This window comes from Protopterus annectens, chromosome 13.part0, assembly GCF_019279795.1.
Source record: "Protopterus annectens isolate FY-2018-M chromosome 13.part0, PAN1.0, whole genome shotgun sequence".
NCBI classification, from domain to species: Eukaryota; Metazoa; Chordata; order Ceratodontiformes; family Protopteridae; genus Protopterus; species Protopterus annectens.
The window spans coordinates 55115101-55141569 of NC_056747.1; the positions used below are offsets into that span (position 1 = coordinate 55115101).

A 26469-nucleotide genomic window follows, 5' to 3' on the forward strand; every position below is an offset into this window, starting at 1 on the left:
GGTATGACAGACAATAACTGTTATACTATCATCAGCTGATGTAAGGTTCCATCACTTTTGTGACAGACTTAGGTTTACATACTTTGTTTAGATGCTTTTATATCCCTATTTTGCAGAAAGGAGTTCCAACTTATAAATTCACATGTGAAAATTGCATAGTAACTCAGGAATTTCTTTCTTCTGTAGACATAACTCTATTTTTTTCTGTGTATTGTGTGTCATAAACAGATGTTGTGGAAGTGGGAAATTCGGAGGAATAAGTTTGAAATTTTAAGGGAATATTGTCTCATATGAGTAACATCCATGCACAGCTGCTAGGACTACTGTAGTGACAGAAGGAGTGAGCTCATGCATTCTTTCAGAATGACAGCACAACGTTCCGACACCTGAAAGGATTGATCCTTAAAGCTTTCTGTGTGGAGCAAATAGAGAAGGAAAAAAAATGAATAAATACTATTGCATATACCATGAACCTACACCCATTCCTACTGCATTTACCATGAGCCTACACCCACTCCTACTGCATGTACCATGAACCTACACCCATTCATACTGCATGTACCATGAACCTACACCCACTCCAACTGCATGTACCATGAACCTACACCCATTCATACTGCATGTACCATGAACCTACACCCATTCCTACTGCACGTACCATGAACCTACACCCATTCCTACTGCATGTACCATGAGCCTACACCCATTCCTACTGCATGTACCATGAGCCTACACCCACTCCTACTGCATGTACCATGAACCTACACCCATTCGTACTGCATGTACCATGAGCCTACACCCACTCCTACTGCATGTACCATGAACCTACACCCATTCCTACTGCATGTACCATGAACCTACACCCATTCCTACTGCATGTACCATGAACCTACACCCATTCCAACTGCATGTACCATGAACCTACACCCATTCCTACTGCATGTACCATGAGCCTACACCCATTCCAACTGCATGTACCATGAACCTACACCCATTCCTACTGCATGTACCATAAACCTACACCCATTCCTACTGCATGTACCATGAACCTACACCCACTCCTACTGCATGTACCATGAACCTACACCAATTCCTACTCCATGTAAGCCTACACCCATTCCTACTGCATGTACCATGAGCCTACACCCATTCCAACTGCATGTACCATGAACCTACACCCATTCCTACTGCATGTACCATGAGCCTACACCCATTCCAACTGCATGTACCATGATTCTACACCAGTTCCAACTGCATGTACAATGAGCATACACCCATTTCTATTGCATGTACCATAAGCCTACACCCATTCCTGCTGCATATACCATGACCCTACACCCATTCCTACTGCATGTACCATGAACCTACACCCATTCCTACTGCATGTACCATGAGCCTACACCCATTCCAACTGCATGTACCATGAACCTACACCCATTCCTACTGCATGTACCATGAGTCTACACCCATTCCAACTGCATGTACCATGAACCTACACCCATTCCTACTGCATGTACCATGAACCTACACCCATTCCTACTGCATGTACCATGAACCTACACCCATTCCTACTGCATGTACCATGAACCTACACCCATTCCTACTGCATGTACCATAAGCTTACACCAATTCCAACTGCATGTACCATGAGCCTACACCCATTCCAACTGCATGTACCATGAACCTACACCCATTCCTACTTCATGTATCATGAGCTTACACCCATTCCTATTGCATGTGTCATTAACCTACACCCATTCCAACTGCATGTACCATGAACCTACACCCATTCCTACTGCATGTACCATGCACCTACAACCATTCCTACTGCATGTACCATGACCCTACACCCACCCCTACTGCATGTACCATGAACCTACACCCATTCCTACTGCATGTACCATGAATCTACACCCATTCCAACTGCATGTACCATGAACCTACACCCATTCCTAATGATGTACTATGAACCTACACCCATTTCAACTGCATGTACCATGAGCCTACACCCATTCCTACTGCATGTACCATGCACCTACACCCATTCCTACTGCACGTACCATGATCCCTACACCCATTCCTACTGCATGTACCATGAACCTACACCCATTTCTACTAAATGTACCATGAACCTACACCCAATTCCTACTGCATGTACCATGAACCTACACCCATTCGTACTGCATGTTCCATGAACCTACACCCATTCCAACTACATGTACCATGAACCTACACCCATTCCTACTGCATGTACCATAAACCTACACCCATTCCTACTGCATGTACCATGAGCCTACACCCACTCCTACTACATGTAACACAAATCTACACCCATTCCAACTGCATGTACCAAGAATCTACAACCATGCCTAGTGAACGTACCATGAATCTACACCCATTCCTACTATATTTACCACAAATCTATGCCCATTCCTATTGTGTGTACCACATATCTACCCCATTCTTGTGACATGCATCATGAACCTACACGCACTCCTACTACATGTACCACAAATCTGTACCCATTCCTGTTGCATGTACCACATATGTACCCCATTCCTATGGCATGCATCATGAATCTACTCCCACTCCTACTGATGTACCACAATCTATATCCATTCCTGCTGCGTGTACCATATATCTACCACCATTCTTATGGGGATGCACCATGAATCTACAGCCATTCCTTCTACATATACCACAAATCTACAACCATTCCTACTGCAAGTACCATGAATCTACACCCATGCCTAGTGCACGTACTGTGAATCTACACCCATTCCTAATGCATGTACCACAAATATATACCCATTCCTACAGCACGTACCATGAATTTACACCCATTCCTACAGCACATACATAAATATAAATTCATTCCTACTGCACATACCATGAATCTACACCCATTCCTACAGCACTTAAATGAATCTAGACACATTCCTACAGCACATGCATAAATATACACCCATTCCTACAGCACTGAACGTACTAGGCAAGGCAGGGATGAAAGTAGATTGTCCGGCCTTTCTGCACAACTACAGACAATTTACAAGTCCTCCTACATATCTTGGTAATGTGGGCATAAACCAGAGCACCTGCAGAAAACCCAGTCAAACACAGTGAGGACATGCAGACTGCACAAATGAAACCCTAGCCAAGAAATGAATCAGGAACTCTTGCTGTAAAATGACAATGCCAGAAACAATAGACTGCTAGAAATATAAATACCTACATCAGTAATGGTTAGGTGAGACCTTCCAAGGTATAGTTAAGTTGCTAACAAAAAAATGCTGTTACTTTTCTAATAGCTACACTGATAGGGGGTATTTATGTTTTGGATAAATTGTAAATGAAAGGTTGAAAAATTCTCTCAATTGTATTTTTATTGTAGGAAGTATGTTCAAGGTAGCATAAGCAATTTTTGAAAATACCCTGTTTAATGTTGTTAACTGAATATATTTTTTGAAGTTATAGTTTAATGGAACTTGGAGCTTATACCAGAGCTTATATCATCCCTTTCAAATTACTTAGAAGCAATATTTTTCCTGTATATTCCTTGACATTTTGACAGTTTGAATCTCTTTATAGAATATTGTGTTCTTACTTTTTGGAGTCATAAATCAGTACTTTCATATGTATTATTTTCACAGTGACAGGATGATTTATATTTATTTAGGGTATGCATTACAATGCATTATTATACATTTCAGTTGTGCTTATATACAACATGAAGTGCTTAAAAGTATTTCAGCCAAAACCTAGCAGAACATTTGGAAGAAAAATATTGTCATTTCATATAATGTGGAATAGTAACAACACAGTGAATGCAGAGTAATTGTGAGTGTTTGAAATATGTAACCCCTGCCCCCCTAATTAGAAATTCATGTGATGATGATAGATGAGGTCCACACTTCCTACCTCGTCTCTCTCCATTTCTGTCCCAGTTAGACGGCCTCTACATTGTACATAATTACCCTGCAGTCTTCTTCTTCCCACACCCACTGCAAGTGCTTCACATTCTTTCTACACATTTGTGAGTTTTGTCAGGGTTATTTAGTCTTACAGACTCCAATAAAGTCAGTTCCCATCACTCCTGAGCTATGCATTATTTGTCTTCACACAGTCTCTTATTATTGCACATTTCTTCTGGACTCCAGTGAATCCCTTCAGATGTACATTTAACATTTTTTGTCATTTCTGTCCCCGAGAGTATACACGACACATTATTGTAATCTCTTTTCCTATAATGTCTAATGCAGACCTTCACCATTTTATTCTTCCTAGCAGAACTATTTGGATCCCGTTTTTGCATTTAAAGAAATAAAGAAAGCTTGATAAACTGCTTACTTAACCAAAAGTTATGTAATTTACAGTTTTTTTATGGTTCCCCAAATGATTTTAACACGTATCTCTCTGTTTAAGTTTTATGGTAGCAGTCACTGTTCCTCTAATAACCTCCACTGTTTTATTTCTTTCAGCTCAATCCTGCAATGTGAGATGTATGAATGGGGGACGGTGCAATGAAGACTCTTGTGTTTGCCAGAAAGGATATACTGGAACACACTGTGGGCAACGTAAGTATTGATAAACATCTCATAACAATATTTAATTACTTATTCTAACATGTTGCACACAAATAATAAGCAATAAATGATATGGTGAAATGACTTTTTTCTAAGGTTTAATTGCATACACACACATGAACATACACAGAGATACAGCTGAAAGCCCCTATAAAGGCATTATTTAATTTAATAAATATGAAAGGAAACTATAGACCCATAAGTGGGGCTTGAACCAAGGACCTTAAGCAATCTGTGCAGATGTCAGTTCACCATCAAAGAGGCCCTCAGCATCCATCCTCTGAATCTTACTTTCTGATAGGAATTGCTATACCCCCCAACACACACACACAAAGAATCCATGCATTTGAGCTGCTAAGAACTATCACTTTTTACAGTAGTCCACCATCTGAGCCTGAATTCTTACATGCAGCATAACATATTCTACTTCTGATATACACAGAAGAAGTTCATCTCTTAGTTATGCATGCAGTAACCTGAAACTTAGATGATATCTGTATTTTTGTGACATAATAGATAAAGCATTTCAATGCTCTTCATCTTATTTTATGTTTGTGATTTATCAGATTAGATATTTGAGAGCCAAATGGGATGTCCACATAGCCCTTTCTAAACCATGAATGGACCAGACAGTTGTTAAAGTTACTAATTATGTTTCTGTACACAGGTACAAAAGTTTAAATCAAGTTTTGAGATCTGGCATTAAGGCCTGTTTGTAGTTTGGCTGAAATTTTTTTTCTAAAACTTGTTTTGTAGTCTTATTATTTTGGCAACTATCCTTTCCTCATATTGATGCAGTGCAGTGCAGTGCAGAATGCCACTGTAAAATCATTGCATGCATCTAATCTGACTCAAATGTGACAGTTCATTACTGCATGGTTTCAGAAGTCTGTATGTTCCAAAGTGGTAAAGGTGTGATGGGGTACATTCAAGTTACTCGGCTTATACAAAAAGACATGCTCTCTGATCTTAGTTTGAGTGCTTTACCTACAGGAACAGCAGAGCTGTTATTTCCAGGAACTCAAACACCTTGACAATTTTTGTTTCGCAGTATCTAACTTTCACCCACTGAACTGCCCCAAACCCTACCTTTGACATAACAGAGAGGGATCTTCCACTTCTATGGAATGTATGTGGATTACAAGTTGTTTATTGTTTCCCTAAATTGTTTTAATTTTAAAAAAGTTTTTTAATCAATTACTCAGCAGACTTTCTTTGTCCTTAAAAATCAGCATTTCTAAGCAGATTCCCATAAAATTTCTGATAATGAAAAAAATTCTGATGCTGTCAGTATTGCATGATCCCCTAGAAGAAAGTAGCTCACATCAAACTCATTGATATAAACTTTTTGAAATATACACGCACCAAACCTAAGGATAACAACATGAAAAACACATTTTGCACCTGTGACCCCCCATAATTAAATATTATAAATCCATAAGTCCATGGGAAAAAGAGAAGCACTCTACAAAGGATGATAAAAGCTTTACCAAAAGTGGCATTGGTACAACAGGTAGCACACTTCTTTTAGTGCAGAAGGCTATGAGTTCTATTCCCACACCAGGTTGACTGATTGCTGAGAATGCAGTGCAGTGTAAGTGGGGGGTGATGCACTCTTGAGTGTGTTTTCCTTTGGAAGAGACATTAAACCTAGGCTCCATCTACCTGAGTTGGTGGTGAGCGTAAAAGATCTCATGGCATCTATTGAAAAGTATAGTGGAAATCCCTCTAATAATAGAAATACCACCTTGTATCTCCTGTGAAAAGATGCTACTAGCCTACTGAGACTAACCTGGTTAACAAAAGATAAAAAAATAAAAAAAAATAAATACAAAAAATCCTTTAGTGGCTGTTTCTTCAGTGAGTTGGGGTCATGAAGATTGGAAATTGCATTTCACTAGACAGCTTTCTGTGAATGGTAAATCTTTATTTTGTTTAGTTATTTCCTGATTGGGTAAATATTGTGGTAATATCTTCCAGTTTCCTGACATGTCCAAGAAACAAAATTCAGAAATGTCAGCAAATACCAAAAGCTAATTTAACAACTCACAGTCGAACTAAGTAGCCATCCCATAATGAAAAATGCTGCTTCCGCTGTAGTCATGTTCATATGTCTAAGCAAGATGACAGTCAGCATTTTTGTTTAATTTGTCTTTCTTTTTCTCTCCAAAAATCACTTTACTTTCAAGATGTTTTATATGGTGCCTAGGGTACTCTGGATTGCTTATGCCATTCCACAATGTAATTTTTTTCTTTCTTGTATCCCATTCTACATTTGTAAGGAACAGTATATCATTAGTAATGACTTCTTGGGTACATGTGCCAAAAATCAATTTATGACAAGAAAAAAAATGTTTTAACTATACTTCTGTATAAAAACATTAAACAAAAACTTACGCAGCCAATGTTGTAACAAACCCATCAGTTTTATGGTTTCTTTGATGCTATATTGAACGTGTTTGTTTAATGTATTTTTCTGAAATAAAGTATAATTTGAAACTTTTAATACTCTTTCTGAGTTGTGGTGGTAAGCAAAATAAACCCCCAACTTACTACTGAAAGATTAATTGATGTCAGAAAATGCAGTATTTGATTAATACTCCAAACTGCTTTTCTGTGTGTGACATAGCAGTAACTATCGAACCTGAATGACTGATGCTGTGATAATTACATGAATTTTATACTTCTGTTTCAAGAGACTTTTTAATATTTATTTTCTCTTATGAACAGCTGTTTGTGAAAGTGGCTGCCAGAATGGAGGTCGATGTATTGGGCCTAACCGTTGTGCTTGTGTCTATGGATTTACTGGACCTCAATGTGAAAGAGGTAGGTTTTTTTATATGGGTCAGTTTGAGCTGTTCATTACATGAACAAGCCATGCAGATTACCTAACTAGTATCTTACACATTCCTATACAGACTGCTGAAGTAAATGTGCTGGCCTCTTCATATGCAAGTGTGAGTATTTATACACTCAGATAAATGCATACATATTTTCACACATTATGTGTGGCATGTGTATGGTAACACACACAGACACACGCAAACACACATGGAGTGAAGTGATATATTGAACAGTCTTGACATGTTTCTACTCTAATGGCTACAGTGACACCATCCACATTAACATAAAGCAAAGCACACCTCTCTCTGTTCAAATGTAATTTGGACAAATGGATGGGAAACCATAGCAACAAGTAAATATCTCAACGTATCCTCTCTTCTGCCCATCTCTGGGATATCTGTGCACAAAATATAAGCACTTAACACTACCCTGGGAATGTAAGACTGGGCTTCTTAAAATCCTCACAGTTTAATAGCCTAGTATGTCTCTATGCAGCTATGAACACAATATACCACTATATTCTGCATTGGTTTAGATGAGGAATGTAAATACAGTTCAAGAAAGGGCTCACTGAGTAAGGGAAATGTATTCTGCTGAAGGGGAGAATAATACCATCAGAAAAATGTAAGGCAGACAGAAAAATGCATTCACAGATGTTGACTATCTTATACATTCTAGTTATCATATTCACAGCAAAGTTTTCTGCTGCATTTTTTGGCTTGATTCTTTGGCAAAAGTGTAAACTTATTCATAAACAATTTATGCTACATTTTTTTATTGGACTATTACAATAAACAACATGTCCTTATGCCATTCACACTGTAAAACATTCAGAAATAGCTATTTCCAAGGTCAACACACACACACATACACACACACACACACACACACACACACACACACACACACACACACACACACACACACACACATTTACGAGCAACACAAACCCCTGACACTTTTACAACTGAAGTATAGCAACAAGCCATACCAGACAACAACAAAACTAGGACCGACAAAATGTGGTTATGATTTTAGATTATTTGAAATGTCATCAGAGTGAATTGAGCTGCACTCGTAAATATTCTAACTCTCAATATTGTTTTACACAAATTCTGTTTCCAGACTTTATAGCTACTGCACTTCGGTTTTGCTTACAATGCCCAATTTTCAAGACATTCTACATGTATCTGCATTCATGTTTTTTGTTAAAATCTGTCTGCTTAGGCTTCCAGCCTCCATCAATTCATCATTATTATGTCATTTCTGTTTTCTAATTTCTCTTCCTGGATTGCATTATCCACATGCAGGCTGACCCTTTTCTCTTTCCATAGTGCTGTCTGTGATACATAAAACAGAATAGTGCATGCCCTATATCTGAATCCAGTCCTATACCCTTGACTTCTGTCCTTTTTGTGCACAACTGCCCTCTCAATATTATATTCTGTTGATTCCACTAATTTCTTTTCATCACAGTTTATCTGTCAGTATCGCACATGTGCATGGGATAGAGATGAAGGCCTTGATGAAGTCCAGACAGAGAGCATCTACTGGACTTCCTATGTCCATTTCTCTGTCTACCTGTCATAGAAATGGATCAGACTGGTTCAGTAGGATTGCCTATCCGTGGCCTCATGCTATTTGGCAATTTTGGAAGATGCTGCCATCCACGTTGTTGCTGTTCTTTCCCATAATGCCTCACACCATGCTTATGTCACTCACTCAGTGCAAGTGTGCTTTTATGATTTACATATTACTTAAAGCTTTTATGAACTATGACTAAGTTACATGTTCATAGGTTCATAGGTGTGTACTAGACTAATGGCCCTGGAGCCTTTACAAGCCAAGTCCATAGGATTACCCTAGCATCGTTCCAGTCAATCTTAGTTCCCAGTGCCTCTGTTGAGTAGAGCCACTGGAGTGATCCCTGGGATGAAGTTTCTATTTCCCATCCACTCCAATATTTCTCTTGAAGAGGGTCAGTGAGGTGCTCCACTTGATATGTATGGGAAGTCTATTCCATAGCATGGGCAGTCTCTGGGTTAAGAACCTGTCCCTCCAGCTTGTTCTGTTGATTTATTACAACCTGCTTCTTTAGTAACTAATGCATATTCCCAGCGTAACCACAAATTAAGGTGTACAGTTGGGGAAAACTAGTTCGCTGTTGACAGTCACATATACCTTATGTTCCTTTGGTACTGTTTACACAGGAGTACTTTTCAAAATGGTGCCCTTACTGAATAGCATTTGGTCATTATTAATTTACTGCTCTTATTTGATAAAGGTGAATTTAAAAGATCTGTTCAACATTAATGGAACTTCTGTTGAAAATGGGGTAACACACATTATCTTAACTTAGTTATGTGAAACATTTGAAGTTAGTTTTGAAATATACATTTGCATTTGCTTTTCTGAAATTTTTTTTTACTGTAATATGCTTTTTCCTGAATATTAAATGCCCTCAAGACATGCAGTTATTGTCATCATAACTAGTGTACCTTCAACCACAACTGTCTGTTCTGAACAAGGATTTTAATGAGCAAATGCTTGAAACTGATGATTTTCCCACTTCATAGAAAATGCAAGTAAACACTTTCTTGCACTTTTTAGGACAGGTTTTTTTTCTAATCAGAGTTTAGTGACAGTAAAACATTATTATTACCCTTGAGTTTACATCATATTTTGAGCTCAATTTACAAACTCATAGCATGGAAGACAGAACTGGTAATGCTGTTTATTGATTATGGGAAACCATTAAGTGCTGTCAGCTTCTTTGCTTGGCAGCACTCTTGTAAAAAATAACTGAGTCTACTTCAGGAACAGTTACTGGAAGTTTAAATCTAAATGTGAATAAATGTTTAGTTTGTTTCCGCAAGTACTGGAAAAGTTGTGGTACATGCAAATCTATGCAGTAAGCCCTGTGCTGTCTGTGCTGAAACCCTTGGCTAAGCGGTGAAGTTTAACTTTGCTGGCTCTATGAACAGTCATCTAATCTTCTATGCCGTGTTGCCCCGATTTTGGCTCTGGACTTTGTAGCCTTTGTTTCAGCATGTGTTTAAATGTTTGTATTACAATAAGTCTGTCAAATTAGAAAACAATCATCTATTTAGACTATTGAGATGTAATGACACAGATCACCACTATGTTCAGAGGAAGAACATAGCCATACCTCTCAACTGTAGAGATTTTTGCAGAATGTCAAGATTTTGGTCTCATATCTTTGATCCGTTTTTCATAAAATTGTGGTTTTCTGGAAAATTAGTGGTAAATCATTAATAGATTGAAGTTTGAAAATAAGGTCAGACATTTGAGTTTCAGACTTCATTTCCTTCAGAAAATTCAAGTTAATGCAAAGCATGTTATTCTATTAACTTTATAAGTTTGTAAGAGCAATATTTAAAAATTGTCCCTATGTTTGGTCCTTTGTCCCACTTTTATTTATGGTTTTGTCCAGATTTCTTGTTCTAACAGGTTGATAGGTATGCACAGAAGTGAACAAAGAATGAAAACAGGAACAGAATTTAAATAAAAACATGATGGAGTAATGAATAGCTTCCTGTTCTGTGTCTATACTAGTCTGTACCATAATACCAAATGAATATTTTTTAGACATGCACAGGGCTGTCATTTAAAATTAAAGCAACCTCATTCATACAGCAAGTGGTATGTATTCTGTACGTACCATAGTTTCAGTGCAGTTTTTATTTCCTAGCTCATATTATGGCAGGACAATTGCCTGTTCACATATAAAAATATTTTTTCACCACATTTTCTTATACAGATGGAGAATGCAGCATTTATATATCAGAAGGTTTAATTTGTTAGCTGTAAAAATAATTTTGTTACTTTGAACATTGTAACCAGAAACACCTAGATAGTGTCTTTCCTCAAAGATAACTGATAACATAGAAGACTATGACTGGGTCACCGATCATAACCTGTTTATTATATGTTCGAGACATGTATGCCAAGCTCTCAAGGTGAATTTCTTGGTATCCATAGAGAGAACGCATAATTCAAGGTTATGATCAGTGACCCAGTAATAGTTCTTTTTAATGCATGGCACTACTAGTTACAGGAAAAAAAACAATTATTGGATGCTGTCGGAAAGGCAGAGTAATGCAGTCCATTGCATTTACACTTATCTTTCAGAGTAATGCAGTCCATTACATTTACACTTATCTTTCAGAGTAATGCAGTCCATTACATTTACACTTATCTTTCATGCCTCTAGACTGTTTAGATTTTTGCAGATTATTGCTTAATGATTATTGCTGAAACAAATCTTTTATTCTGCTGCTGTCATTTGCTGGTCATTACAGGCAGATTTTAAAGCCTAGCACTAGACCCGACTTTAAAACCTTAAGCAGCGGGTGTTTAACATTTGTTAAGGTCAGGTCATGTGCCACTCTGGTACTTAACTGGCTTGTCTTTTTCAGAATATCAGAGCATAATCACCTCACTCCATGCACTACATAAATATAATATATTTTCAAGCTGAAAGATCACTAGGGCACTCCAAGCAGATACACAAACACACACACATGCACACACACACACACACACACACACACACACACACACACACACACACACACACACACACACTGCACTCCATGCACTAAATAAATGTAATGTATTTTCAGGCTAAAAGATCATAAGGGCATTCAAAGTAAACACACACACACACACACACACACACACACACACACACACACACACACACACACACACACACACACACACACACACACACACACACAAACACACACACTGCACTCCATGTGCTACATAAATGTAATGTATTTTCAGGCTGAAAGATTGCTTGGGCATTCAAAGCACACACACACACACACACACACACACACACACACACACACACACACACACACACACACACACACACACACACACACACACTGCACTCCATGCATGCATTCAAAGTACACACACACACACACACACACAAAGACACATGCACACAGACACACACACACACACGCACACACACACACACACACACACACACACACACACACACACACACACACACACACACCACACTTTATGCACTATATAACTGTAATGTATTTTCAGGCTGAAAGATCGCTAGGGCATTCAAAGCACAAACACACACACACACACACACACACACACACACACACACACACACACACACACACACACACACACACACACACACACACACACACACACACACACACACACACACACACACACACACACACACACACTGCATTCCATGTGCTACATAGATGTAATGTATTTTTAGGATGAAAAATCACTAGGGCATTCAAAGCACACACATGCACACATGCACACACACACACACACACACACACACACACACACAAACACACACACACACACACAAACACACACACATTTGCACACCCCACTCCATGTGCTACATAAATGTAATGTATTTTCAGGCTGAAAGATTGCGAGGGCATTCAAAGCACACACACACACACACACACACACACACACACACACACACACACACACACACACACACACACACAGAAGCACAAATGTATACGTGCGCAAACAGCCACTCATTTGTACGCACATACACACACATATGCAGTTGCTATGGGAATACTATATGTTCTGAACAGTTCTTGTTAGCAGAAATGTAACTCTGTCAGCAAGACCTGTTTAAACTACCAGTATGTTGTGAGATAGTTTGCTGTTGTTGCCCAAACATTAACAAAAACATCATGAACTCTGCACATTGTAAAGACAAACTGGCTGGGAGTATGCTTCTGGGCTTTTTGCCTGATAACCTAAAATACAGGCTTAGCGATATATTAGATGACACAGTTGTTGAACTCCATAATACTTTATTTAGGAATGAAACTATTCCTTTTTTATGAAAGCAATCCAGTGGGACTGTACTTTTTTATATAACTCTCATCCAGTAAGTCAAACATCCATACATAACAAATATAACAAATAATGTTTTATGAAATGTTTGATGAAAGTCTGTAATTGCTCCCTAGACACTGACACTGTGCAGAATAGTTTTATGGAAGGTTGTTCTACCTTTATGAGTTTGGTTAACTTTTCTGTTAGTCATCTCTACCTATGAGTATGGGCTGTTTCTCCGTGCCATATAACTAGACATTGCCAAAAGCATTTGATACTTTACTCAGTCATGGAATCATTCACAGTCTAACATCTCTGTGCGTGAACCCTTACATCATAAGGTGGTTAAGCACTTGGCCAGATGGTAGAACTCGGACAGTTACAGTACTTGGTAAAACTTTTGACTAAGTAAACATGAGGATGAGGGCATCTCTCAAAGATTAGTTCTTTCCCCCATCTTCTGTTTCATTCTTTCTAGCCACCCTGCTGCCCCCATCCATTGCTGGGTTGATCTGCTCTTCGTTCCTCCCGGGGTATTCTCCAAGTGAGCAGGGGACAGTGTGAATCTTAAGGGCATCCTAGGGGACAGTGCCAACTACTGATTCTACTGCTGAGGGGGTCTTCAAGGATCAGTTCTTGAAGCAGTCATATTTAATATATTTTTATTTTTCCTATCAATTGCATGTCTTAGGTATCCAAACATACAGATCATGCAAATATTAGAAGTATTGTTACACCCTCCACCTAAACCATTACCTTGATTAACTCTATTCCATGTCAGGCAATGGTAATATGTCATTCTAATATTTTGTGCTGCATATTACTGTGTAATGACACTATTTAATGGATGTGCCTTATAAAGGACCCGAGTGCAATAATAAATAATAGGCTGTCCTTCATACACAATGTTAAGCATGCTCTTAAAAAGGCAATGAAGTGAATGGTCTTAATGTTAAAATTCATGGCTGGTAAGGGATCTTTCAGCAATTACAATCCTATATAAAACCATTATTTGCCCATTTGTTGAATATAATCCAGCTTTTTGTACTTAGAACTCTCTTATTTTTGGAAATATACATGCATCAGCAGAAAATAAAGCATGATGATTTAAAACTTGTAATTCCCCTGTAGTTAAGACCAAAAGCAAAATGCAAATATGTTACACAAGTAATATAAAGACATAAAGACTACTGATACCTCCATAGGAGACTGGAAATTTGAAAATAACATCATGGAGTCTATTTTTCTTGCTGGTGTATGAGTCTCAACACAGAAATATCTTTCTCACATATGTATTAACTTATGTACCTGTGTGCCTATGAACTTAGGTACCTGTGTACCTATATTTCTGTGATGAGCTCAGCATTGTACAGACATGCTAGCTTACTGCTTTTGTGTTTGTTTTTTTTTTACAATCTAAAGCACTTTGAATGTTATGATTACATAAACTATGTATATGCCTATAGTCCTACTTATGTTTCTTGCCAAGCGCTGTAACGTGCTACATGTGTACTGCATTACTTCTAGAAATATTCCCCACCTGCCACTGCATAAATTCAGGTAGTACAACCAATATTTCATACTCAGGATTATGTGTGCAGAAAAACATATGTCTTCTCATATGTCACACCGAAATGGTCATTTCCTGTTTGTTCTACTTTCCTAAAAATGGATTTTAAGCATGCATGCTACTTTCTTGCTTTTATGCTCTTCCTAGAAATACTGTTTGAAGCTCCCTTTGTTTTCCACCAAGAGCAAGTTATCAAATACACGTTTAGCAAAGTTTACCAAAGGTAAGGGTCTGTTCCGTACTAAGGGAATGTGTTTTTCCTAAGTTCTATTTATATTTTACAAAACATGCAATCTGTAGAAATGCTGTCATGCTCTGTCATGTAGGTGATATGAATGGCCTTCATCAATGGAAGCTTGAAGGAGAACAGCTCTGTCAAATCTGGAGGACCTAGGAATGAGGATTAGAAGATTATGGTTAGGTTTAATCAGGTAAAAAACTTCTGACATGCTTAAAACAAAGAGGAAATACATAACACATAAGTCAGTATTTCGTAACCAACAAGTACCACATCTGATAATGCACCATGTAAACAGTTTCTTTTCACTGACTATAACTTGTAAAGCAGTTGCTCTTCCAAGAAAATATATTTTGCTCACATGAAATATTGACAAAGTAATTATTTAAATATGTATGCATTTACTGGACTTTATAAAAAAAAACAGATATTTCTTAATTACAAAAAATGTGTTTACATGGTAGTCACAACATGTTGAATGTAGAAAAGTCACATTATATGTTATATTATTGAAACTTTGCACACTTGGTTGTAATACATTTAAACCTTACTGCACTGACATGTAATACACTTATATACCATACTGCACTGATATGTAATACAATCATATCTTACTGCACTGGCATGTAATACAGTTATACCTTACTGCCCTGACATGTAATACAATTATATACCATACTGCACTGACAGGTAATACAGCTATACCTTACTGCACTGACATGTAATACAATAATACCTTACTGCACTGACATGTAATGCAGTTATACCATACTGCACTGACATGAAATACAATTATATACCATACTGCACTGACATGTAATACAGTTATACCTTACTGCACTGACATGTAATACAATCATACCTTACTGCACTGACATGTAATACAGTTATACCTTACTGCCCTGACATGTATTACAATTATATACCTTACTGTGCTGACATGTTATACAGTTTTACCTTACTGCACTGACATATAATACAATCATACCTTACTGCAATGACACTTATATCTTACTGCACTGACATGTAATGCAGTTATACCTTACTGCACTTACATGTAATACAATCATATCTTACTACACTGACATGTAATACAGTTATACCTTACTGTGCTGACATGTAATACAGTTTTACCTTAATGCACTGACATGTAATACAGTTATACCTTACTGTACTGACATGTAATACAATCATACCTTATTGTGCTGACATGTAATACAATCATACCTTACTGCAGATATGTAATACAGTTATACCTGCATTTATATCACATTATCGAAAAATGAAAATAGCGAACGCTATTTCATCGGCCCCATAACATCTAAACATGAAAATATCGAACATTCAGAACAGCAAATTTTTTCCCAATGAAAAAATTTGCTGCTCCGAAACACATACACACAACACAAGCACATCAAACAAACAGCAACCACATACATACACTTAAATTCCTACATCTAACGCTACACTAAACTAAACATACACTACTATCTACCCACTTACCTTAACCCAAACCCTAACCCTAAGGTCCATCACTATCGCACACTCACCTAACCTGCGCCCTAACCCTAACTCACTTAAACCGCCCCAACCCTAAAGTCTGTCACTATCGCATACACGCCAAACTCTCACCCTAACCATAACTAACTTAACCCGCCCCTAAACCTAACGTACAAACAATCGCACACTTACCTGAACACAACCCGTAACTTTCCATCACAGCACTAAGAATAGCGAAGCCATAGAAATGGCCAACCGAATTCTTTCCCAAGGAAAGAATTCGCTGTTTTGCAGCTTTGCTATTCTTAGCATTCATTGAATAGTGTTCGATATCAGAACATTCGAAGTTTTAATACTTCGATGTTCTGATATAGACCCTTATACCTTACTGCACTGACATGTAATACAGTTATGCCTTACTGCACTGACATGTAATACAATCATACCTTATTGTGCTGACATGTAATACATTTGTACCTTACTGCACTGACATGTAATACAGTTATACCTTACTGCACTGACATGTAATACAGTTTATACCTTACTGCACTGACATGTAATACAATTATAGCTTACTGTGCTGACATATAATACAATCATACCTTACTGCACTGACATGTAATACAATCATACCTTAATGCACTAACATGTAATACAACCATACCTTATTGTGCTGACATGTAATACAATCATACCTTAATGCACTAACATGTAATATAATTATACCTTACTGCATTCACATGCAATACAGTTATACCTTACTGCACTGACATGTAATACAATAATACTTTACTGTGCTGACATATAATACACTCATACCTTACTGCAATGACATGTAATACAATTATACCTTACTAAACCCACATGTAATGCAGTTATACCTTACTGCACAGACATGTAGTACAGTTATACCTTACTGCACTGACATGCAATACAGTTATACCTTACTGCACCAACACGTAATACAGTTATACCTTAATATGCTGACATGTAATACAGTTATACTTACTGTGCTGACATGTAATGCAATCATACCTTACTGCACTGAAATTTAATACAATCATACCTTGCTACACTGACATGTAATACAGTTATACCTTGCTGCACACTGACGTGTAGTACAGTTATACCTTACTGTGCTGACATGTAATACATTTATACCTTACTGTACTGACGTGTAATACAGTTATACCTTAATGCATTGAAATGTAATGCAGTTATACCTTACTGCACTGACATGTAACACAATGACACCATACCACATTGACATGCAACACAATTATACCTTACAGCACCAACAGGCAGTACAGTTATACCTTACTGCACTGACATGTAACAGTTATACCTTACTACACTGACATGTAATACAGTAATACCTTACTGTGCTGACTTGTATTACAATTATAGTTTACTGTGCTGACATGTAATACAATCATACCTTACTACACTGACATATAATACAGTTATACCTTACTGTGCACTGACATGTAATATAGTTATACCTTACTGAGCTGACATGTAATAAAATTATTCCTTACTGTGCTGACATATAATACAATTATGCTTTACTACAGTGACATATAATACATTTATACGTTACTGCACTGACGTATAATACAATTATTCCTTACTGTACTGACATATAATACAATTATGTTTTACTGCACTGACATGTAATACAATTATACCTTACTGCACACTGACATAATACAATCATACCTTATTGTGCTGACATGTAATACAACCATATCTTACTACATTGACATGTAATACAGTTATACTTTACTGTGCTGACATGTAATACAATCTTACCTTACTGCACTGACATGTAATACAGTTATACCTTATTGCACACTGACTAGTCACTGACATGTAATACAATTATGCCTTACTGCACACTGGCATGTAATACAATCATACCTTATTGTGCTGACATGTAATACAATCTTACCTTACTGCACTGACATGTAATACAGTTATACCTTACTGCACTGACATGTAATACAGTTATACCTTATTGCACTAACATGTAATACAATCATATCTTATTGTGCTGACATGTAATACAATCATACCTTAATGCACTAACATGTAATATAATTATACCTTACTGCACTGACATGCAATACAGTTATACCTTACTGTGCTGACATATAATACAATCATACCTTACTGCACTGACATGTAATACAATTATACCTTAATAAACCCACATGTACTACAGTTATGCCTTACTGCACAGACATGTAGTACAATTATACCTTACTGCTCTGACATGCAATACAGTTATATCTTACTGCACTGACATGTAATACAATTATACCTTACTGTGCTGACATATAATACAATCATACCTTACTGCACTGACATGTAACATAATTATACCTTATTAAACCCACATGTAATACAGTTATACCTTACTGCACAGACATGTAGTACAGTTATACCTTACTGCAATGACATGCAATACAGTTATACCTTACTGCACTGACAAGTAATACAGTTATACCTTAATGTGCTGACATGTAATACAGGTATACCTTACTGTGCTGACATGTAATGCAGTCATACCTTATTGCACTGACATTTAATACAATCATATCTTACTACACTGACATGTAATACAGTTATACCTTAATGCATTGACACGTAATGCAGTTATACCTTACTGTACTGACATCTAACACAATTATACCTTACTGCATTGAATTGCAACACAATTATACCTTACAGCACCAACAGGCAATACAGTTATACATTACTGCACTGACATGTAATACAGTTATACCTTACTGTGCTGACATGTATTACAATTATTGTTTACTGTGCTGAGATGTACTACAATCATACCTTACTACACTGACATATAATACAGTTATACCTTACTGCACACTGACATGTAATACAGTTATATGTTACTGCACGGACGTGTAATACAATTATTCCTCACTGTACTGACATATAATACAATTATGTTTTACTGCACTGACATAATACAATTATACCTTACTGCACACTGACATGTAATACAATCATACCTTATTGTGCTGACATGTAATACAATCATATCTTACTGCACTGACATGTAATACAGTTATACTTTACTGAGGTGACATGTAATACAATTATTCCTTACTGCACTGACATATAATACAGTTATACCTTACTGCACACTGACATGGAATACAATTATACCTTAGTCACTGACATGTAATACAATTATGCCTTACTGCACACTGGCATGTAATACAATCATACCTTATTGCACTGATATGTAATACATTCATACCTTTCTGCACTGGCATATAATATAGTTATAGCTTACTGCACACTGACATCAAATGCAATTATACCTTACTGCACTGACATGTAGTACAGTTATACCTTATGGCACACTGACATGTAATGCAATCATACCTTACTGCACTGACATGTAATACAGTTATACCTTACTGTGCTGACATGAATTGCAGTTATATCTCACTGCGCACTGACATGAAATGCAAATATACCTTACTGAGCTGACATGGAATGCAATTATACCTTACATCACACTGACATGTTATACAATTATACATTTCTACATTGACATGTAATACAATTATTCCTTACTGTGCTGACATATAATACAGTTATGCTTTACTGCACTAGCATGTAGTACAGTTATACCTTATGGCACACTAACATGTAATACAATTATACCTTACTGTACTAACATGCAGTACAGTTATACCTTACAGCACACTGACATGTAATACAATTATTGTTTACTGTGCTGACATGTACTACAATCATACCTTACTACACTGACATATAATACAGTTATACCTTACTGCACACTGACATGTAATACAGTTATATGTTACTGCACTGATGTGTAATACAATTATTCCTCACTGTACTGACATATAATACAATTATGTTTTACTGCACTGACGTAATACAATTATACCTTACTGCACTGACATGTAATACAATTATACCTACTGCACACTGATATGTAATACAGTCATACCTTATTGCACTGATATGTAATACAATCATACCTTTCTGCACTGACATGTAATACAGTTATATCTTACTGCACACTGACATCAAATGCAATTATTTCTTATTGCACTGACATGTAATACAGTTATACCTTACTGTGCTGACATGTAATGCAGTTATATCTTACTGCACACTGACATGGAATGCAATTATACCTTACTGAGCTGACCTGGAATACCTTACACCTCACTGACATGTAGTACAATCATACCTTACTGCACTGACATGTAATACAGTTGCACCAGCTTACGGAACACAGACATGTAATACAGTTATACCTTACTGTACTGACATGTAATGCAGTTATATCTTACTGCCCACTGACATGGAATGCAATTATACCTTACTAAGCTGACCTGGAATGCAATTATACCTTATGACACACTGACATGTAATACAATCATACTTTATTGCACTGATATGCAATACAATCATACCTTTCTGCACTGACATATAATGCATTTATGCCTTACTGCACACTGACATCAAATGCAATTATACCTTACTGCACTGACATGTAATAAAGTTGTACCTTACGGCACACTGACATGTAATACAGTTATACCTTACTGTACTGACATGTAATGCAGTGATATCTTACTGCCCACTGACATGGAATGCAATTATACCTTACTAAGCTGACCTGGAATGCAATTATACCTTATGACACACTGACATGTAATACAATCATACTTTATTGCACTGATATGCAATACAATCATACCTTTCTGCACTGACATATAATACATTTATGCCTTACTGCACACTGACATCAAATGCAATTATACCTTACTGCACTGACATGTAATAAAGTTATACCTTACGGCACACTGGCATGTAATACAGTTATACCTTACTGAGCTGACATGTAATAAAATTATTCCATACTGTGTTGACATATAATACAATTCTGCTTTACTACAGTGACATGTAATACAGTTATACATTACTGCACTGATGTGTGATATGATTATTCCTTACTGTACTGACATATAATACAATTATGTTTTACTGCACTGATATGCAATACAGTTATACCTTACTGTACTGACATGTAATACAATTATGTTTTACTGCACTGCCATGTAATACAATTATACCTTACTCACACTGACATGTAATACAATCATACCTTATTGTGCTGACATGTAATACAATCATATCTTACTGGGCTGACATGTAATGCAGTTATATCTTACTGCGCACTGACATGGAATGCAATTATACCTTACTGAGCTGACATGGAATGCAATTATACCTTACGCCACACTGACAAGTAATACAATCATACCTTTCTGCACTGACATAATACAATTATTCCTTACAGTGCTGACATATAATACAATTATGCTTTACTGCACTAGCATGTACTACAGATATACCTTACGGCACACTGACATTTAATATAGTTATACCTTACTGCAGTGACATGTAATACAATCATACCTTTCTGAATTGACATGTAATACAGTTATACCTTACTGCACACTGACATCAAATGCAATTATACCTTACTGCCTGATATGTAATACAGTTATACCTTATGGCACACTGACATGTAATACAGTTATATCTTACTGTACTGACATGGAATGCAATTATAACTTACTGAGCTGACTTGGAATGCAATTATACCTTACTGCACACTGGCATGTAATACCATCATACCTTACTGCACTGACATGTAATACAGTTATACCTTACTGCACCAACATAGGTTCATAGGGAGGTACTAGGTTACTGGCCCAAGGGCCTATATAAGCCTAGCCAAAGAGAACCCTGGCTTTTGCCACACAAGAAAATTATTTTCTTCTGCCCCTGTCAAGCAGAGCCACAGAAGTGATCCCCAGGGTGAATGTCCTATCTCCCATCCAATCAACAAGATTTTTCTTGAAGAGTGCTAATGAGGAGCTTTGTTTGATATAGATAGGTAGTTTGTTCCAGAGTATGGGAAGTCTCTGGGTCAGGAATCTATCCATCCAGCATGTTCTGTTTATTGTGGTGACAAGGTTTAGGTCCCTAGAGTGTGTAGCTCAGAGGGATTGGGATTTCTTTAAGTGGAGCATGTCCAATAGCTCTGGATTTGACAAAGCTTTGTATGTTAGGCAGAGATCGCCTCTGAGTAGGCGATATGCGACAGAGTAAAGCTGGAATTTTTTTAGACAGTCTGCATAGGAGGCCAGTAATCCTCTTTGTGAGGTATTTCTGTGGCCTTTCTAGTTGTTGTAGATGTCTTGTGAGGCACATACTAAAAGGGGTGTTGCACTCTATAATGGGTCTAATGAGTGATGAGTAGAGGGGAACAATGACCTCTTTTTTCCTGGATGAGAAACCTTTTGTGATGAGGTGTGCCATGTAAAAGGATTTCCTGACTACTGTGGTGATGTGATTATCAAAGGAGAGACTTCTGTCCACCTATGTACCAAAGTCTCTTATCACACTTTCAGTGTTAAGTAGACTACCGCTTATGTGGTAGTTCATGGGTACAGAGTTTTTACAAAAAGGGATGACAATGCACTTTTTGGCATTGAGCTTGAGGCCATGGCTTTGATACCAGGCATCTGTCTCAGTGAGGCCCTTTTGTAGGATGTCCACATCGTTAGGAGTTTCAATTATGGCTCCTAGTTTGCAGTCATCTGTGAACTTTGTTAGCCAAAGACCTTCTGTGTTAGCCTGTACTTCAGAGAAGTAGATACCAAACAGGAGAGGATCTAGGACTGAACCCTGCGGTACTCCACTTGTCACTGGTCTGAGGTTGGATTTAGAGTCTGCTACTTACATAGTGTGGGTTCTGCCAGTGAGTCAGTTGGCAACCCATCTTGTGACATAGGGATTTATACCTAGTTTAGTGAGTTTATCTATAATTCAAGAGTGGGGGATGGTGTCAAAAGCCTTGGCGAGATCTAGATAGGCTGTGTGAACCACCTTACCCTCATTTACAGCTTTGGTGACCACTTCAGAGAAGTCTGTCAGGTTTAGGAGACATGATATGCCTTTTACAAACTCAAACTGGGTATGGTCCAGAGTTCGGAGATTACCAATGTCATTGTTTATAAGTTCCATGATGATACATTCCATAGCCTTGCAGACCAGGCTCATCAGGCTAATGGGGTGGTAGTTCTCGGGGTCTGTGGTGTCTCCCCCTTTGTGGAGTGGGGTAACCATTGCTATGCACCATTCAGTGTGCACAAAGTCAGAGGTGAGGTTATGATTGAAAATGGTACTTAGGTGGGGTGCCAGTTCATTCTGTAGTTCATGTAGAACGCAGCCTGGGATGTTGTCAGGTCCCTAGGATGCTGTGTTCTTGGCTTTGAAGAGTGTGTTTTTTTACCTGTGCAGCTGTGATTACAGGAACTTTGCATTTTTCCAGTATAGAAATGGGCCCTTTAGGGGAGGAGAGAGGGGTAAAGTTAGCACTGAACCTATCTGCCAGGATGTTGGCAATATCAGTTGGTTCTGTATATTTAGTGCCATTGTGCTGTAACTCAGAGCAGATCTGAGTGTTGCCATTGAGGTTCTTGATATAGCTATAGAATGCTTTGTGGTTGTCTTTAGAATCAGTGTCAATTTTGTTTTCGTAACTAGCTTTGGAGGATTTTATGAGGGATCTCAGTTTCTTACTGAGGCTGATCATGGAGTTCCTCCAATAGTTCCTCCAATCATGGGATTTTACTCTTTTTTGCAACAATTTCTTTCTTCTGTTGTAGAGTTTGTTTATGGCAGGGGACCACCAGATCGGATTCCTTTTTTTGGAGGATAGCATCTTGGTTCTGTTAGGGATTGCATGATCCATGCACTCGTGTAAGTGCTTATAAAGTGCAATTGTATAGGATTCAGCAGTTATATCTCTATTGTCCGTCAGCATGGGTGTCATGAAGTTTGCCACTTCTGTCTTAAGAAGAGTGAAGTTCGCTTTGGAGAAATTTTTTACGGTGGTTTCCCTAATGGGGGATGGGGTGGTATGTGCATGTCTAGGGTGATTTGCTTGTGGTTGGATCTGACCAACGAGGAATTGACCTCTGGTGTGGAACACCGGTTGCCCATGTTGGTAATGACCAGGTCTAGGATATTGTTGCCTCTGGTGGGGGTGTGGATAAGCTGATCCAAGGCGTTGGAATTTATGAATTCCAGAAAATGTTGAGTAAAAAAGGTGGTACATGAGTAGTTTTCCCAGTTAATGGTGGGGTAGTTGAAATCGCCCATTATTAGGGTGTTAGATTCTACCCTAATATTTTCCAGTGTATCAAGAAATGAGGAGTGGGAATCCTGGGGTATGGTGGGTATCTATAGCAAGCTACAATTTGGATTGTGGTCTTGCCCAGAGTTGTTGCACTTGGATAATCTCAGATGCATTATGCTCAACAACTAGCCTGGAGGTGTGGATATCCTTAATGAATATGGACACGCCTCTGCCTTTAGTGCTTTGGACTAGGTTAGGTGGCTGAAAGGTGTGATATGAATTATAGCCTGGTAATGCAGGGTTGCTCTCTTGGAGCATTGAACCAGGTCTCTGTCACTGCACAGATGTTGATGTTCTCCATTTTAAGGATTGCCTCGAGTGAGTGCATTTTGAGGTTTAGACTTCTAGCATTAAGTAGCATTACCCTCAGATTTTGCTTGCTTGTGCCTGTTATGGTGATGAATTTGTCATGTGAATCTTGCCTAAAAAAGGCACTATAGGAGTGGCAACAGCCTTGGCCAGTATTCAGAATCCCAAGGGTGACAGGTGCAGGCCATCTCTGGCAAAGCATTGTGATTTGTCGATCATGTCATCCCAGGCAGACAGATACTGGATTCCCTTAGAATGACACCAGAAGCTTAGCCAGTTATTGAAGTCAATCATTTTGTCATTGTACTGTGGTATCATTCTGGGTGATGGCAGGATGCTACTCAGGTCTAGGGTCATACCTGCCTGGGCTACAAGATCGGACTGCTCCTTCATGTCTCTTTTCATGTAGTCCAGGGAGGTACATCTCAGGTCATTCACACTAACATGGACAATGACAGAGTCATACAATTATACCTTACTACACTGACATGTAATACAGTTGTAACTAACTGCACCAACTACTGTTATTTGCATTACCTTTGTACTTGGATTAACGTTGCTTATTTTGGCACCACTGTTTTATGCTGTTCCAGTTAAACTTAATTTTGTTTTGCAGTTTAGGATCTCATTATTTTTTGAGACTTTAAGTATATGTAAAAGATCTGCTGTTTAAGTAGACTTATCAGGCTAAAAAAACAATATTCTCTTTTATCTCACCAGTTCTTACCTATCTTAATTGACGTCTACCCAGCACTTTTTGTGGGTCACCCTATGGTGCCCAAGGATCAAATGTCTTGTCTTTTTCTGGACTACCTCTTGTATCACATTTGAGATTCAGTCTTGAAGTCAAACCACCATGTTTCAAATTAGGTGGTGGGGGTATTGCTATCAAATACCTGTCTCTTTGCTTATTAAAAAAAACAGACATTTAGGGAATAGCACGTATACTGTTTACAAGCATTGGTAATAAATGTGCTAATGAGCACAACGTTTTACAAAATAGTAAAATAATTTCTGACAGAGCCCTGCAGCACTGGTAGAAAATACAAGCTGCCTAGCTCTGTGAGCAGAGCAGGCAGAAATCCAAGGCAAACAGAAATATAATTTATTCCAGTGACTACAAGTTATATGGTTTTGAAAGAAATGCCTCAGCCCAAGTGACTCAGATATCTAAGTCCTCCATGAGGACCACATGCATATAAAGCTAATCCTGTTGCAGAGGATAGATTTATGAGCATAATTT

The 26469-nt window shown here is 37.8% G+C and overlaps 1 protein-coding gene across 1 annotated transcript in view; it reads left to right on the top strand.

The window, feature by feature from the left end:
- The window catches only part of LOC122817578 (fibrillin-2-like), an 824173-nt gene that overhangs the window by 133879 nt on the left and 663825 nt on the right, over positions 1–26469 (top strand). The window contains exons 5-6 of the mRNA XM_044090614.1: positions 4479–4574; positions 7314–7409. Of these exons, the coding sequence (XP_043946549.1) occupies positions 4479–4574; positions 7314–7409 (192 nt within the window). The remainder of the gene's footprint in view (positions 1–4478; positions 4575–7313; positions 7410–26469) is intronic.